This window comes from Pagrus pagrus (assembly GCF_965226575.1).
Source record: "Pagrus pagrus genome assembly, chromosome: 17".
NCBI classification, from domain to species: Eukaryota; Metazoa; Chordata; class Actinopteri; order Spariformes; family Sparidae; genus Pagrus; species Pagrus pagrus.
In genome coordinates this window covers 562,501-573,974 of record NC_140201.1, presented here as the reverse complement: position 1 = coordinate 573,974, position 11,474 = coordinate 562,501, and the positions used below count along the sequence as shown (strand labels likewise).

The 11,474-nt window shown below is 46.9% G+C and overlaps 1 protein-coding gene across 2 annotated transcripts; it reads right to left on the bottom strand.

The window, feature by feature from the left end:
* Positions 1 to 1,480: 1,480 nt before the first annotated feature.
* Positions 1,481 to 4,136, bottom strand: LOC311272247 (uncharacterized protein). 2 transcript variants are annotated; one of them, XM_084378542.1, is made up of 2 exons: positions 3,869 to 4,136; positions 1,481 to 2,880 (listed from the first exon to the last, which is right to left on the bottom strand). In XM_084378542.1, the coding sequence occupies exons 1-2, from the start codon at positions 3,906 to 3,908 to the stop codon at positions 1,931 to 1,933; spliced, it is 990 nt and encodes a 329-aa protein (XP_084234668.1). In that variant the 5' UTR covers positions 3,909 to 4,136; the 3' UTR covers positions 1,481 to 1,930. The 2 variants fall into 2 exon arrangements, with proteins under 2 accessions (XP_084234668.1, XP_084234667.1); XM_084378541.1 differs by lacking the exon at positions 3,869 to 4,136 and adding an exon at positions 2,985 to 3,826.
* Positions 4,137 to 11,474: the final 7,338 nt, after the last annotated feature.

Here is an 11,474-nt window from a genome sequence, read left to right as displayed (position 1 = left end):
TTAAACCGTTAGTGGTGAAATAAATGAGATGTTCATAAGAACCGTGCGTCTGACTGTGGACGTCAGAGACGCGCTGACAAATAGGACAGACTTAAAATGTCTGCGGGACAACATTTATTCTCTACAGTGTTCAGTTAAAATCCTCCTTCATGACCAGCAGGAAGTAAAAAATACTTCATCCTTTTTACAGTGTAGATGTGAAACACGTCCTGCTGCCACTAAAACCATCAGCAGCACCGTGTGGATTAATACGCTGCTGAAAATAGTCCCCAACATAAAAACTAGTCAGTAAACTCAACACCTGAAACCTCGTATGTTTCCACTGCATCACCTCAGACTTCTCTCAGCTTAGTTCAAACTGCAGCTGGAGTTTCTGCCATCTGTCTGCTGCTGTCAGCAGCTGATGAGATGTTGGAGCGGTGACGATCAGCCGGGCTTCAGGCTGCGACTGTTCGGACCACGTGTGCTCACAGTCACGTTGTCTTTGAAGTAATGTGTTACAGACATTTTGTATTCAGACACGCAGACCTGAAGGAAACAAAACTGAAACTTAGCAGTGGACCGAGGGCCAGAAGCAAACACCGATTGTAAAATGGTGCTATACAGAAGTCCTGAGTTCTGTTGACGTTCTGTTGACCCATGTTGTTTTCTCTCCTCTGATGAGAGGTGAGACTGAAACAAGTCCAGTTGGCTACGATGCAGCACTGAGAAGTACCCTGAGCTGGATGACTGACAGCCTTCATCAACATCAGTTCTGTTTATGATGTCAGAAATATGTGAATCTGTCTCCGCAGAGCACAAAGGTCCTGACCCGACTCCCTGCTGGTGTCACTCTGCTGTCGTGTTCTGGTTAAACATCAGGAATCATGGATCCTTTATCTGAGGAGCATTTCACCTCACAAGGTAAAGCAGCAGACAGTGATCCACACAGATTATATTTGAGGTTGAGTAGTTTAAACATCTGCACTGTGTAACTTACATGTTAAGTATTATAGTTTTCAGCTGAGGTTCAGTGTCGTCGTATTCATGGGTCCACCTGAAGGACCAGTCAGGCCCGGCAGTGATTCTGGAGAAAGATGGTTGGTTGTTGTGTCTCATTCCCAGATGATCAGATATCGACACCGTGGGTCGGAACCCCAGGCTGGGTACTGACCGATGACGACCTGAGACTCAACAATCACCGTCTTTGTCCAGAATCACCGTCAGTACTGCAACATGAGCTCTGGTTCTGATGATCCTCCAGTGTCTGTAGCTGCTCATATAAACGGACCTGACGGTGAAGCGTCATGGTACACAGACTGTGTACTGGACTGACGACAGCTACATTCACTGATCATCAGCATCATCGACTCTTTTTATTCTCAAACAAAAAATCTTACGTTGTGTTTTTAAATCTGATTGGTTCCGTTCACACCGGGTCAGAATCAATCACGTTTATTTGTCTGATACTGATTTAAATCACCAACCTCAAAGTCTGAGACATGGTCCAAACCTTAGATTTAATACAGACCGAGGGACATGTCCTGTCCAGTCCGGACCGGACACAGACCCACTGAAGAAGGATTACAACACCAACAGCACCTGACAAATAAATACTGCAGGGAAACGGGTCGGAAAAGTCAGAACTATGTTTCAGAGTCTGTGAACAGTTCACGTTTTACTCATCAGGACAGATCGAGTCCAGAATACGACGTCCAGCCTCGCTGTGATCTGAGCCGCTCCTCCTGCGTTTGTCTTCGCCACGGCAGCTGGGTCACAAACACTCGGCGCCAGTGGAGAGAAGAAGCTGCCTTAGTCTGATCCGAGTGTTGACCCGACACCGCTGAGTGTCTGACGTGTAGCAGGGAGGAGGATTCAGTCCTGAAGTCTTCAGTGTGGGGTCCAGTCTCTGTCCTCAGAGCTTCAGTCCTGCTGGAGAACCGGAGCAGCTTCACTGATCTGAGCTGAGAGCACCGGCACACTTGTGTCTTCTGATCTGAACGAACTGAGCGAATCTTTTGCCGCAGACGGAGCAGCTGAACGGTTTCTCTCCCGTGTGGACGAGCATGTGTCGCCTCAGATTCCCGTTCACGGTGAATCCTTTCCCACAGACGGAGCAGTTGAACGGTCTCTCCCCGGTGTGGATCCTCATGTGAGTCGACAGGTGGCCTTTAAAACTGAAGCTGGCCTTGCAGACGGAGCAGGTGTACGGCTTCTCTCCTGTGTGGACCTTCAGGTGTGAGGTCAGAGTTGAGTTCTGTGCGAAGCCTTTCCCGCAGACGGAGCAGCTGAAGGGTTTCTCTCCGGTGTGGATCCTCATGTGTCTCACAACATCGATTTTCACTTGAAAGGTTTTTTCACAGAAGGGGCAGCTGAAGCGTTTGTCCTCTGAGTGGAGTCTCATGTGGTCCCTGATGGATTTCTTCTGTGGGAATCTTTTACCACAGATCGCACAGATAAACGGTTTCTCTGCTGTTTGGACCCCGTCCGGTTCCTGCGGGCGTCTCTCGTCCTCAGAGCTCGCGGCGCGTCCAGTCTGAGGTTCAGAGGCTTTATCAGCCTCAGGGTCAGAAGAGTCGTCGGTCTCATCAGTGTCAGGTTGTAGATGTCGATCTGGATCTGAGGTCCTGGCTGGTTCTGGTCCTCCACAGTCCTCTCTATCAGCTGCTGTCTCCATCTGTTCAGTCTGTCTTTGAGGCTGTGAGGACTCAGGTTCCTCGTCTTCTTCTTCATCTTCACTCTTAACAGTGAATTTGGTGATGTCATCGTCCTCCTGATTGGTCCAGAGTTCCTCCTGTTCCTCTTTAATGTGTGGGGGTTCTGGTTCCTCCTGGTCCAGACTGGAGCTGCACTCCTGCTGCTCAGGGGGAACCTCTTCTTTAATCACCAGCTGCTGGACGTCTGTGGAGATTAAAGACACGTTTCAGTTAACGTTCAGGTGAATACTGCCGCCTGATTGGCTGCAGGGTGTCAGTTAACTCTGACTCATCAACTAATCTGAACACCTGGTTTACGACAGGGAGTCTGGACCCGTCCTCTGAACACCACAGGGTGGCGCTGCAGGAAGAAGTCCACACCGTCCCTCAGAACACAAACCATCGTCTCACATTTCACTGTTTGAATTACTGACGCTTTGGACCGGTAGGTGTCAGTATTCAACGAGTCCACTGTGTTAGGATGAACATCATGAACCATGAAGGTCCGGAGAGTTACTGTGAACCTTTGTTCAACTGGACCAGAACCACCAGCAGTGACAATAAACCCTGATGTGCTTTGTCTTGTTGTCCTGGTGTCTGTCTGTGACGGGTCAGTCAGAGTTAATCAGTCGAGGGTGGTTTCACATTCAGAGTGAAATTGGATTAGACCTGATTGAATTAAAGAGGACCGCCGGGCCTCACTGAGGGCGGTTCTGGTTTCATCCGAGTACAAACGTTAGAAAAGAAAAGATAAAGACAAACCGCCTCATGGTGAGACTTGGTGCAGAAGTTCATCACAGACTCTGGTTCTGATCTGGTTCTGAGCTCAGACTGACCCAGTTAACGGTGCGGTTCTGTGAACCCACGAGTCAACTTATTTTATATATTTTAAAGAGTTCTGATCAAAATTCTTCCTGAGAAGCAAATTAAACATGATGATGATTAAAGTGTGTTTCTGTGGATGTTCTGGGTGATTTTATGGATCATAAGCTTCAGTTTGTGACCCAGTAAAAACAGTTCTGCTGCAGATCCACAACACAATGTTCCTCCAGAACAGTTCTGCTGCAGATCCACAACACAATGTTCCTCCAGAACAGTTCTGTCTGTTGGTCTGACGTCACGTGCACCGATATCAACACAGGTTTAATAAAGAGTGTGTTCTTGAAGGAAGAGTCACAGACAGCTGAACGAACCTTCGGGCCCGGTACCAGCCTGCAGCAGCTCGGTCGACATTATTCCTCCGGACTCTCCGTCCAACTCTTCACTCTTGTTTCAGCTAGCATGCTAAGCTAACTCCACTAGCTCCGTGAACAGCAGCAGGTCGTTCAGATGTTAAACGGTTCTAACAACACGGACTCTTCAACATCTGGACCGGAACATCTGGACCCTGTGAGGAACACAGCCTGGTCTCTGATGAAGCTGCTCCGACAGCTCTGCTCCATCTCCGTCCCGCTGCCCGACCCAAGCAGCGCATGCGCGAGTGTGTGCGCCGACAGGTCGGTACGGCAACAGCAGCGGGACAAACCGCGCAGACCTGCAGCACAGTATGGGGCCCACGTGCGCCAAAAATATGTCGCCATGCTGTGTGTGTCCACTGAGCACGCGAGGAGACGCGTCTGTCTTTTAAACGTGGAACTGTCCTCGTGTCTTGTCTCTGTGTTGTTGAGATGACTGAGCGTGGAGGGAGTGTCAGACATGTTGACTGTGATGGGCTTCTTCTTCTTCTCCTCCTTCTCCTTCTCCTTCTCCTTCTCCTCCTCCTTCTCCTTCTCCTTCTCCTTCTTCTTCTTCTTCTCCTCCTCCTTCTCCTTCTCCTTCTCCTCCTCCTTCTTCTTCTTCTTCTTCTTCTTCTTCTTCTTCTTCTTCTTCTTCTTCTTCTTCTTCTACTCCTCCTTCTTCTTCTTCTTCTTCTTCTTCTTCTTCTTCTTCTTCTTCTTCTTCTTCTCGTCCTCCTTCTTCTTCTTCTCGTCCTCCTCCTCCTTCTTCTTCTTCTTCTTCTTCTTCTTCTCCTTCTTCTTCTTCTTCTTCTTCTTCTTCTTTATAATAACAATTACATGCATTCATTATAACCATTTATTTAAATGATCTTTAATCGAGATAATGTGATGTCATCAATCAGATCTAATCATCCTCCCTGATCAATACTGACAGAGAACAGAACAGTGAGAGAAAGTGTGAAACACTTCTTGTCTCCTCTGGGGGGCGCTACAGATCAACCAGACAGGAGAGCAGCTGGTTCCCACAGACCGAACACACACACACACACACACACACACACACACACACACACACACACACACACACACACACACACACACATACACACACACACACACACACAGATCTGCAGATTATAATGTGTCGAGTGTCAAATACACACTAACATGAAGGTGAGCGTTGCTTTTTGAAAGTATGTTTTTCACTTGTATCAGGAGGAACATCCTGTCAGCTGAACACACACACACACACACACACACACACACACACACACACTCCTCCAGGTTGTCTGATTTATTGATCATTAGGATGATTTAAGGAGTCGCTCTGCTGAGAATCTTCAGGAAACTTTGAGTCATGAGGTCATGAATCAGATGTTATCACAGTGAAGAGGCTGATGTTTATACAGAGAGGAGAGTGGGAGGAGTCCTGACATGAAGTGGGAGGAGTCCTGACATGAAGTGGGAGGAGTCCTGACATGAAGAGAAGAAACCAGCTGATGAAATATGTTCTGATTTAATATTCGTCTCCTGTTTTCTTCTGTTGCAGAGAAAACTTCTCTTTGATGCGTCGACATGAACAAACGAGATTCCGGCCCGGTTTTATATCCGCTGCAAAGAGGAGCAAGTAACTAATGTAGTAAGTAACTAATGTAGTAACTAATGTAGTAAGTAACTAATGTACTTGCGCTCACCTGTGTGCACATTTTATTTCATCTTAAAAGAGGTGTGGCCGGCTAGTGTCGTCATGATACTTTGATACAATACCTTGAAAAATACAGACGTTCAATACCACAGGGAAAAGCTGACACAACACTGAGGGCAAACATTCAGTATCACATTCAGTATCGATATCGATCAGACGCGCTGATGGGACTTTCCTAACTTACAGCAGCAGAAAGCGATTGTGTCATAAACCAACAAAAAGCTGGTCTGAAGTCAGTGGTGCAGAATATTTCCTGCTACTTAAAGAGCGCGTTATTCAGATGGTAAGATGCGTCTGCACAGGCGGGTTCACGTACACTCTGCTTTATTCATGAGAGGCGTCTTTCAGTTCCACAAGCACAACAGATGAAGACGGACATTTCCTAACACTAAAGTAAACAATAAAATATAAGAAACTACTTTGTATGTGTGAGGAAATAGCAGCAAAAAGTTTCTGTATGATGTGTTTGTAATAGTGCAAAGAGACAGTCAGTCTGAAGGTCTGTGAGTCTGGTGGCGCGGCCACAGAGGCTCCGGTATCTTCTCCCAGAGGCCAGGAGGCTGAACAGGCTGTGAGCGGGGCGGCTGGCGTCGCTCACAATCGTGGTGGCTTTGCGGGTGAGGCGGGTGAGGCGGGTGGTGTATGTGCCTTGCAGGGAGGGGAGTGGGGCACCAATGATCACTGCAGCAAACATCATTTAAACAGCAAAACCAAAAGCTGTAGTTATAAACTTGACAGGACAGAGGAAACTCTCCTGAGGAAACAGATTCAAACTTCTACCTTCTGAAATAAACATTGTTTACACAGCTCTGATGGAGCTCAGGATTCATCAGCAGGACGGCTGCTTTGCCAAACTAGTTACTGTATGAGCCTGAACTGGGCCTGAGCTCGTTAATGTGTAACATTAAAACACAACTGATCCTGTCGACGTGTCCACTGATCTAAATCATCGTGCAGTCATGGCCTGTGTACAGGTAGCAGTTTTTATGGGGGGCAGAAAAGGGCTGGCGGTGCGTTCAGGAGCACTGGGATGAAGCACTCGTGCGCTGCAGGTCGCAATCAGGAGACAATCTGCTCCCATCTCATTAAAGTGTTTTAATCAGAATGATAGTTGTAATGGCCACCACACACATCACTGTTTAAATGTACTCACAGGGACGAGGAGCAGCGCTCCTCCTCAGTTAAATGTCTCATGCAGTCAGACAGAGCTGTCGGGACAGATGATTGGAGGACGCGGGGGCAGAGACTGGTCTCAGACTCAGGACCACATACAGTACGTGTCCCTGAGTGAACACCAGCGCTGCTGCTTAAACAGAAAGCAGCTGAGCAGGATTTGACTGCTGACGCTCGCACAGTGAGCTGAGCTGAGGCGAGTGGTTTCAGCTGCTGCCTCCATGGAAACAGAAAACACGAGCTCATGTAGTCCACAGGACGACATGTTTGAACCAGACGCTGCCCGCTCTGCTCTGCAGTAACACCTGCACACAGACACCAGATAACAACTGTGGTGATTAGAAAACATACCGCAGCTGCTACGTTCAGCTGATCTGACCACACCTGGATCCACAGCTGGATTACACACCTGAGACTCCGGGTGTCTCAAACCCACTCTGACTCATGACAACAGTTTTTCCCACCAGCTGCTTTTAGTCTGACGTAAATATAATGTAAACATAATGAATAATCTGTTCACATCACAGTCTACATGTTCACACACACACACACACACACACTCACACACTCACACACACACGCTCAGCAGACTCTCACGCCGTCCTGAGCTGCGTTCAGCTGCGTTCAGCTGCGTTCAGCAACATTAAACTCTGTCACAGTTAAATATAGAAACCATGAGAACATCGCAACTTTCCCAGCGTGCCCTGGAGCAAGGCAGCGACCCCCTGAGGACAGAGCTGATCAGCTGGGAGATGCACGATGGGAAGGACTTGAGGACAGTTTGACCTCCGCTGTCCTTTAGTTTAAATTTAGATCCAACCTGAAGGTCCCACCATGAGTCAGATAGCTGCAGCGCTAACAGCTGCTAACGTCTCTACAGTCGTGCTCAGATCGTGCAGCGTCGTGCAGCGTCGTGCAGCGTCGTGCAGCGTCGTGCAGCATCGTGCACTCTGCACTGTTCAGTTGTGTTAAAGCAGGAAGTGCAGAGAGATGACACACACGAGGCTGCTGGGATATAAACAGTTTATAACATTAAGAATGGCTGAGCGTCCTGTACTGTTTTCATATTTACTGTTGTATTAACTTTTAAATGTAACGTTAGTCTCCACTGGGTTCTGTTCGGTTCGGTTCGGTTCGGTTCTGTTCTGTTGGTTAACATGGAACAAAATGTGAGCAAACGCTTTGAAGGTTTGAAGGTTTTTCTCCTGTTAGAGCTCAGCTAACAGCTCGTGGGCTGTGAGCTGAGCAGAAGCTTCTAGCAACCACACCAGAACCATGATGAGCACATACACATACACACGAGCACATACACACGAGCACATACACACGAGCACATACACATACACACGAGCACATACACACGAGCACATACACATACACACGAGCACATACACACGAGCACATACACATACACACGAGCACATACACACGAGCACATACACATACACACGAGCACATACACACGAGCACATACACACGAGCACATACACATACACACGAGCACATACACATACACACGAGCACATACACACGAGCACATACACACGAGCACATACACATACACACGAGCACATACACACGAGCACATACACATACACACGAGCACATACACACGAGCACATACACATACACACGAGCACATACACACGAGCACATACACACGAGCACCACAGTGTAGAAATATTTATTGAAAAAGTATAAAAGTACTGGCAGCAAAATATACTACAATATTTGAAGTATAAAAGAAGTGGTGATGCAGAATGGCCCATTTCAGAAAAGTTTATATTAACGATGTTTGATTGGATTCTAATAATTGATGCATTATGATCCATACTGGTGCCTGGAGACGCCGCTCAGAAGAGCCAATCAGATGAAGCAAAATATTCAAGACAGTTTCTGTGTGTGCTGCTAAATGTCATGCGAGACTGATGGCGCCACATCGTTACCAGACTGCCAGACAAAAGGCTAACAGCTAACAGCTAACAGCTAATGGAGCTAATAGAGCTATCTGCTAAACACACAGCTGAGAGTTCCTGTTCAGAGGAGCGTGACGCCTTAAACAGTGAACTGCAGTTTAATGTGACAACTCAACAAGTTTACAGTAAATAAAAGTACTGCAGTACTTCAGCTGAGTACAATCTGGAGGTAAAAGTACTTTGAGTTACAGACACGTGACATCATTTTACCAGCCTGCTGTCAGAGCTGAGTCGGCAGGCGGAGCAGTGACGTCACATCACCAACAAAATATTCTCACTGATGATTTATTCCCTCAACAGTTTAACGCAGCTGATCAGTACCAATGATATAAAGTAAAGACAGAACATTTTGATTGGTGATCGGCCGACAGTCGTGTTGGGACCGCCCTGATTAATCCTGATGATAGTTCAGACTGTTTGTGATGTTCAGTCCACTCTTTTCTTCTCTGGTTGTTTCTCCTTCTGCGTTCTGTCTCTTCCTGTCTGTCGAGGAAAAACTGCTCGTCTCCAGATGTTTACACACACACACACACACACACACACACCACAGGGATCTACCACTGTGTGTGTGTGTGCGTGTGTGTGTGTGTGTGTGTGTGTGTGTGTGTGTGAATCCTTCAGTTTTGTGTGTTCGTGTCTGAACCTGAATGTTTTTCTGTACATCTTCACTCAGTCTGTTTCCCACGATGCACTTAAACAGATGCATCGTGGGAGTTGTGGTATCTTCAGAAGCACCTTAAGCTTCATTAGTCCTTCACTTCCTTCCTTTAATCTCAGTGTGAGCTGCAGTAAACTAACAGAGCGGCTGTGTTGTGTGCTCGAACATAAAGAGGACAGAATATGTTGTTTATTGGTCTTCAGGCTGTTTAACATCTGAACTGAACGTCCTCTGGTCAGACTCTGTGTTGGAGATGAATGACACTGATCCCTGATGAACACACTCAGGAAATGTCTCGTACAAAATTATTTGACTTAATGACTCTTAGTACAATAAAACACTAAAATAAAACTTTATTGGTCCCCAGGAGGGAAGTTTGGCATCACAGTAAAACCAGAGCGAGGTGAACGGTTTTCCTGCTCCAGTGTTTGTGCTAATCTACATCCTGGACCTGTCTGAGGTCCTGTTCACACCTGGTGTCACCTCGGTCCGGACTGAGCTCAGTGTTCAGCTCTCTGAGTCTGAGTGACCTCCTGTGATGTGATGTCACTTCCTGCTCTGTATGAAACAAACCCGTCCATCACTGGGACAAACAGACTCCATGTTTCTACTCAAAGACAGAAAGAAGGTCATGTAGAACATTTGCTGAATTTACAAGAAGGAACAAATAAGTCAGAATCAGTCAGAGACAGAGTTTCACACAGTTTATAAAGTGTCTCCAACTCAACAACTCACTAAACTGACACATTTGTTAAGGGAGTCTGGGGACAAAGAAGTCGCCTATACTGGTTACTGGTTAGTGTGTTTGTAATCTTCTTCTTCTTCTTCTCCTCCTCCTCCTCCTCCCACAGAGGACGATAGTTGAGTAGGCAGTCCTTCAGTGTGGTCCAGGACACATGAAGTGTTGTGATTGGATCAGTCGGTACTGACTGATGAGACCAGGTGTGAACAACATAAAGTTTAGTGTTTGAACAGGAGAAGAGACGGACAGGAGAAGAGACGGACAGGAGAAGGAGACGGACAGGAGGAAGAGATGGACAGGAGAAGAGACGGACAGGAGAAGAGACGGACAGGAGAAGAGACGGACAGGAGAAGGAGACGGACAGGAGGAAGAGATGGACAGGAGAAGAGACGGACAGGAGAAGAGACGGACAGGAGAAGGAGACGGACAGGAGGAAGAGACGGACAGGAGAAGAGACGGACAGGAGAAGGAGACGGACAGGAGGAAGAGACGGACAGGAGGAAGAGACGGACAGGAGAAGAGACGGACAGGAGGACAGCAGCGTGTCACAGCTGGATTAAACCAGATTAAAACATGTCCTCCACACTCAGATTAAACACTGACTGAGTGTTTACCTGATGTTTTCTGAACATCTGGATTAGAACAGATCACAGATCAGTTCTGTGGAGACTGTGTGGGTGTTTTGACTTCAGATCAGCAGGATTACACTGAACCAGGACTGTAATTATCAGAGATTATCCTCCTGAGTCAGCGGTGATTTTCAGATTAAAGGTTTTAGTTTGTGACAGAGTTGAGTCTGAAATATGAAGCAGATTCACACCGAGTGAGAAACACGATGCCACAGCTGAACTACAGCCAGAGAAGAGCTGGAGATGTTCATCTGCAGCCTTCTTCTTCCTGCTGCTGCCTCCTCTTCACACTCCAACAACAGACTGCATGCTGGGACACCACTCACCATGCTAATGCTAGTCAGAGGGATGCTAATAGTTGCTAATGATTCCTGTCCTCCAGCTGTGAGAGGAAGACAACATTTACAACAATAAAAGCACTTTTCATGAAACCAGATGCAACAACACATCCTTCATCGTAACACAACTACAGAACAAAAGCACAGAAGAGGAAAATAAAAGTACTTCTGCAGGAAATGTAGTACTGTCTCCACTGTCTCCACTGTCTCCCTGATAAATGTTTTATATCTGAGTTCATTTAACGTCGTCTCGTTTGTGAAACTGGTGAAGTTTCCCTTTAAGAGTGATACTAAATAAAACCATGATGATCAATGCAGCTTTACTGCTCTGTGAAGCATTCAGAGTCACACAGCTCCCAGT

Bases quoted from the DNA above. Each gene is read 5' to 3' on its own strand.
- LOC311272247 (XM_084378541.1), bottom strand. From the start codon at position 3,174: ATGGTTCATGATGTTCATCCTAACACAGTGGACTCGTTGAATACTGAC. The intron at 2,881-2,984 runs GTGTTCAGATTA...TAATCTCCACAG, and splicing joins GACTCCCTGTCGTAAACCAG to ACGTCCAGCAGCTGGTGATT.